This window comes from Quercus suber, unplaced genomic scaffold, assembly GCF_002906115.3.
Source record: "Quercus suber isolate HL8 unplaced genomic scaffold, Cork oak 2.0 scaffold_679, whole genome shotgun sequence".
NCBI classification, from domain to species: domain Eukaryota; kingdom Viridiplantae; phylum Streptophyta; class Magnoliopsida; order Fagales; family Fagaceae; genus Quercus; species Quercus suber.
Window position 1 is genome coordinate 155,964 of NW_027070120.1, and position 6,364 is coordinate 162,327.

The following is a 6,364-nucleotide window of genomic DNA, read 5'->3' on the forward strand; positions in this document are numbered from 1 at the left end:
TATGTTATCAATATTAAAGAAATTAAATAAATGTGTCAATCATAAATATATTTATAATATCTATCATTAAATTAGTTGCGGTAAAATGTTATGTTTTGGTTGTGTTGTCGGGGTCCATGACCCTAAAAAATACAAAATAAGAAGAAGAAGAAGAGATGGTGGAGGAAATAATCAAACAATAATATATAAATATATATATATATATATATATATATGAAGAAATTAAGACAAAATACCATTATAAAAAAAGGGCGTAAAATGTGTATACGCTTTTTTTTTTCTAATGTGTATGCACATCATATGCCTATTTTATTTTATTTATAATATATATATATATATATATATAAAACTATATTATTAGTTATTGGACTAAACAAGATTTGGCCTAAGCTCATAAATTTACATGTTTATGAATTGGATGATCCACTGATCCAGATCAACATGGTGATTTAATACTCTTCATTTGTATCATGTTGTTTCGAGTGACTTTCGACATGTAGCTCATTGGATCAATGGGTCAAACTCTTACAAACTATTTTGCATGAGTTGAATTTTAGGTTGACTCATTTTTCCTGTGTCAAAAATCCATTCCATGTTTTCCTTTGGCATTCGTGTTGATTAATAAGTTCAGTTCAAAATTTGAAAAATTATAAGATCGCATAAAATTGATCCAATCTTACTTCTCTATGTATTTGTAACTTATTTTTATAGGCCCAACAAACCATCAAAAACAAACTCTCCAAACAACTAAAATCCTAAACATGAAAAAGTTTGGCATTCCTTTTTCTTCAATTCTATCTTGCTCTTGGACATAAGCGTAAATTGTTTAGCTCAATAAGGAGCATTCTTTCACTCATCTTTCTCCAATTCTATCTTGATCTTGGATATAAGTATAAATTGCTTAGTCCAATAAGAAACATTCTTGTACTCATTTTTCTTCAATTCTATCTTGATCTTGGACATAAGTGTAAATTGCTTAGCCCGATAAGCAATTTACACTCCTTTTTCTTCAATTCTATCTTACTCTTGGACATAAGTGTAAATTGCTTAGTCCGATAAGGAGCATTTTTGCACTCATCTTTCTTCAATTCTATCTTGATCTTGGATATAAGCGTAAATTGCTTAGCCCGATAAGGAGCATTCTTGCACTCATCTTTCTTTAATTCTATCTTAATCTCTTGGATATAAGCGTAAATTTTTATCCCGATAAGGAGCATTCTTGCACTTATCTTTCTTCAATTCTATCTTGATCTTGAATATAAGCGTAAATTGCTTGTTCAATTCTATCTTGATCTTGGATATAAGTGTAAATTGCTTAGTCTAATAAGGATAAATACTCGCATAGGAATCTTTTTAGAATTGTTCCTTATGTGAAATAAAAAATAAAGAATTTCAACTTTAACTGAACTGGATGAACCATATACAACAATCTTACTAAATAAATTAATTGGGTAGTAAGTAAAAATTTTATTGCCTAGACAGCATTTGTAAGCCATAAACTATTAAGAAACTTATAGTTCAAGAGTATTGCTTGTTCTCATTTATAAGGAGAACCAAGTTGTAAATTTCTCTTCCCACAACAGTCTAATTGTTTTGCCGAAAACATTTTACAATGAAACATTTTTAGATGTTTGGTGGATGCAACATAAAATTTTCAACTGAAAAAACACCAAAGTCAATGCCAACCAATCACTAGATTAACATTTGGACAATTACCAAAATGAGAGAGAGGAGTCACATAGTCACTCTATAAAATGTTTTACAAAATTTTTGTTGGTAAAACGATTTTTATGGTCACAAACACTATTATATTCTTAAAACTGAGATTTTTTTTTTTAATATCTCTATTTTAAAATTTAAAATAAGGCCAAAAAAAAAAATTGTGTATGCTCTGGAAAGGGACAAAAAAGTCATTTGCACTGTAAGCTCTCAGGTCAACAAGGTCAACAAAAAAAAAAAAAAACTTACATAATTTTAGTACAACCGTACTGTACGATGATTCCTTAAGTACCCTAACTATTAACTAAACCTATTATTTAAAAGATACATATTTTGTAAATAGTGAACCCATCTCCTTTAAAAAAAAAAAAAAAAAAAACCGACCAACTATAATCAAATGCAAAAAATAAATCAATAAACTAACCAACTAACTTTAAGAAATTCTTTCTCCAATTCAAAAATTCAAATATAATTCCACTATCACTGTCTAATAATTTTTTTTTCCTTCTCTTCTAATTTTTTTTTTGTACAGTAGCCTCAAAATTATTTTCCTTCGAAAATATAACAAGACAAATTAAAATTTAAAAGAAAAAAAAAGAAAAAAGAAAAGAAAGAAACAAAAGTTGTTTCTTTCAGTTTTGCCTACTACTATTCCTAAATCCAATTTTTCTCTTTCTTTTTTCAAAGGTCAAAACCAAAAACGCTCCGTTTTAATTAATTCCCAAGCAACGCTGCCATGTAATTCTTGATTTCAATCTTGATCATGTCTTGCATCACTGCCAACAACTCTGGCGAAACAAGATCACTATTCTTCTTCAAAGGCGGTGATTTATTATTATTATTATTATGATTAATATCATCACAGACTCGGAGAGTCGGCGCCGAGTCACAACTAGTTAACTCGGTTTGCGACTCAGTAGTAGTTGTAGTAGTACTAGTCCCTGGCAGACCTAGAGTTAACAGAGTAGACGGCTCATTGTTTTTGTTGATGTTGATGTTGATATTGTTCTGACTCGGTGGTGGTGGTGGTGGTGGTGGTGGTGACTCGTCCTGCTGGGAAGGCATAATAAAGATCGCGCCAGTTCTCGCTACAGGTCGAGTCACGTGCTCAGTAGAGATCGCCGGGTGACCCGAATCGCTCACATCGGATCCGGAAGGACTACTAGGACTGCAATACAGACCCGAGCCCGAACCCGGATTCGATTTCTTCCGCGGCCGATTGAGTGACTCGTCGGCGGTGGTCGTTGTGGTGGTGGTGGTGTCGTCGCTCATCGACGAAAACTTCCGCTTTAGCGTGGAGTTCCAGTGGTTCTTGATCGCGTTGTCCGTACGGCCATTGAGGAGCCTAGCTATGGTGGCCCACTTGTTACCGTACTTGGCGTGAGCCTGAACGATGAGGTTGTCCTCCTCCGCCGAGAAAGCGCGGTGCTCCACCTCCGGCGACAGCTGATTACACCACCGCAGCCGGCAGGACTTCCCGGACCGACCGGAAATCGCCTTGCTTATAACCGACCAGTTCCGAGCACCGTGCCTCTGCACCAATTTCCTCAACATCTCATCCTCCTCGGGGCTCCACGGCCCCTTGACCCGATCCAAATCTCTCTGCGTCGCTTCCATCACAAAAACCCTAGCCCTAATTCACAAAAATAAATTTTGATTTTGAGACTCTGAGAGAGAGAGAGAGAGAGAGAGAAGAGACTGAGAATTTTGGTTTTTAGAGAGAGAAAGAGTTTGTTGATGGAAAGAGAGAGAGGGGAATAGAGGTATATAAAGGGAGGGGGTTAGGTAACTGATAGAGCCGGTTAACTGAGACAGGTAATAGGCGTTATTGAAACCGGTACTAATGGGTAATCGGTTAAATGATGAGTATACAGCTGTTTTAAACCACCACGCGGCGTTTGCCACGTAAGCAGGTGGATTTGAGAGAATCCTCTAACGAAATTATCGGCGATATTTTGGGAAATTTCCCCTAGAGCGTGTTGGGGGTTTCCTAATTTGACTCGGACAGTTATGGAAGTTACTTCAAGTTCAAGGGCAAGGCCAGGAGCCCAAGGAGGTTCTGGAAAGGTTTAAAATATCGCGAGAAATTGGGGGGAGAAGGTTTTGAAAAAGGAAGGGAATTTAATTGAGGATAAGTTTGACTGAGCCAGGCTGGAGAGCATTACTAATAAGTAAGAGATTTTTGTTTTTATTTTTTTAAAATTTTTTGAGGATATTTTGTCTTTTTGAGGTTTTTTGGGGCGCACGGAAGTGATGACGTGGAGAAAACGACAAGAACGGTCGCGGAATTGGAGAGCGGATCATTACTGACAAGCTGTCAGTACAGCCTGTAATACTGGCGCACGGAGGCCACTCCAACGGCCTTATCCACCGACACCAGCCGGTCCACGCCCCCTAATTTGAACTAACAAAACTGTGACTCTACTAACACAGTAAGTACATGCTGAAACATACATAGTATTTGAATTTTTTAAATTTAAAAAATAATAATAATAACAATAAAACTGACAGTTTTTATTTTAAATGTTAATAAATTAACTCATATTATTTCAAAAATGAGAAATTTATTTTTGAAGTTTTAAATAGTAATAAATTAAATTTTATAGTTTAGTAAGTAATATTTTTTTCCTTAAAAATAGTAATAAATTAAACATTGAGGATACAAAAAGTTATAAAAATTAAATTCTTTAACAAGCTTCACACAAAAAAATGACATTCCACTTAAATGAGTTAATATTTAATTTATTACTTTTTGAAAACTTCAATAATTAATTTGTTACCTTTAAAATTCTAAGATCTAACTTGTAGAGTTTTTAACCAAACATAATAAATAATAGCGTTTAAAAATATAATTTTACCTAACTATTTTTCATAATTTGTTTATTGCTTATCAATGTAGTAATTTTTTTTTTTTTTTTTGTAATTCAATTGTTACAACAAATATGGGAGGAAAATCCTAAATTAAATTTTCTTAATAAAAGATACCAAACATTTAAAAAAAAAAAAATTCAATAGTTGGGGTAAGGGGAGTTGAATCCTATACATCTTCGTTAGAAATACCATGATGTGCTAGTTTTTTTCTTTTAAGAGAACCATAAGGTGCTAGATAAGTTACAAATTTCTTGATAATTGTGATTCAAATAACATTACTTTTATATGTGCCTGTGATTTACATAATTGTTATTACATGCCAATTATAATAGTTCATATCTTTAATTTTGAAAAAAAAAATGATAAGATTTTGTATTAATATAAGTACAAATGGTTACCTAAAATTTGAGTTCCTTGTTGATATTAATAATATCTAGTCTTAATTCTTAATTGTTATTTATTTTATTTTATTTAAATAAAATAATCTAGTGGTGTTTCTCGAAAAAAAAAAACGCTGAGGTAATAAAAAGAGCAAGTTCTTACCCAAAAAAAACTTAATAAAAAAATAAAAAGGGCAATTTTTTTTTTTGAGGGAAACTAAAAAAAAGGCAAGTTTTTTTTTCGATCAAAAAAAAAAAAGGCAAGTTGATCGTACCAGTACTAACAAAAGCAACTCCACCACGACTTTCCTTAATTTCGGAGTCTGATTTTAAATTTGAATTTAGGCGTTAAGACGTTAGTTATTTGTTGATTGTATTAACTGACTTGACTAGATTGGATAAGTGGTATTATCGGGTTATGGATTGGTTTACCAACCCACCTAATGCCCCAGTTGTCGATGTGTCCATACTCTGCTCTCATTGGTTAAAAAAGTTAACAGAGTTTGACTCAAAGCCTTTCGTTTCCTTAAACCGGAAAAACGTGTTTTATTCAAATTGGACCAAAGGTTGTTAATGTAGGACGTGAAAGTGACAATAAACAGAACACGCCTATTTTAAATAATCTTCGATGTTCTCTTAAATAGAAAAATATGTTTTATCAAAATTTGACCAAAATTGCTAATGTGGGATGTGGAAGCAACAATAATCAGAATAAGTCTATTTCAAATAACCTCCGATGTTTCCTTAAATGGAAAAAACGTGTTCTATCAAAATTTTACCAAGGTTATTTGATGTAGAATGCTAATGTAGAATGCTAACATGTTTTATCCAAATTGGACCAAAGGTTGTTAATGTAGGATGTGGAAGTGACAATAAACAGAACATGTCTATTTTAAATAATCTTTGATGTTCCCTTAAATGGAAAAAATATGTTTTATCAAAATTTGACCAAAATTGCTAATGTGGGATGTGGAAGCAACAATAATCAGAACAAGTCTATTTCAAATAACCTCCGATGTTTCCTTAAATGGAAAAAACGTGTTCTATCAAAATTTTACCAAGGTTGTTTGATGTAGAATGCAAAAGCGACAAGAAACAGAATAAGTATATTTCAAATAACCTCTAATATTTCCTTAAATGGAAAAAATGTGTTCTATCAAAATTTGGCCAAGGTTGATGTAAATACGAAAGTGACAAGAAACAGAATATGTCTACTTCAAATAACATCGAATTCACAATGAGAGATAATCTGAAATCCACTAAAAGATGGAGAAACAAAAGTATGAATTTCATTGACTGAATAATTGTTGAATATGACTTGGAGGCCTATTCAAAGGCTCTGTAAAACTTGTCAGAGAATAAAATATATTACATAAAATAAATTCTAATTAATA

General features: G+C 32.7%; 1 protein-coding gene across 1 annotated transcript; it reads right to left on the reverse strand.

Annotated features, from left to right (window-relative positions):
* Positions 1-2,151: 2,151 nt before the first annotated feature.
* Positions 2,152-3,470, reverse strand: LOC112035969 (transcription factor MYB44). Its single transcript, XM_024068794.2, has one exon. It carries the CDS (start codon positions 3,334-3,336, stop codon positions 2,434-2,436), a length of 903 nt encoding a protein of 300 aa, XP_023924562.1. The 5' UTR covers positions 3,337-3,470; the 3' UTR covers positions 2,152-2,433.
* Between the last annotated feature and the right edge of the window lie 2,894 nt (positions 3,471-6,364).

What these genes read in the sequence shown, in the direction of transcription:
- LOC112035969 (XM_024068794.2), bottom strand. Translation starts at nt 3,336, where the DNA reads ATGGAAGCGACGCAGAGAGATTTGGATCGGGTCAAGGGGCCGTGGAGC.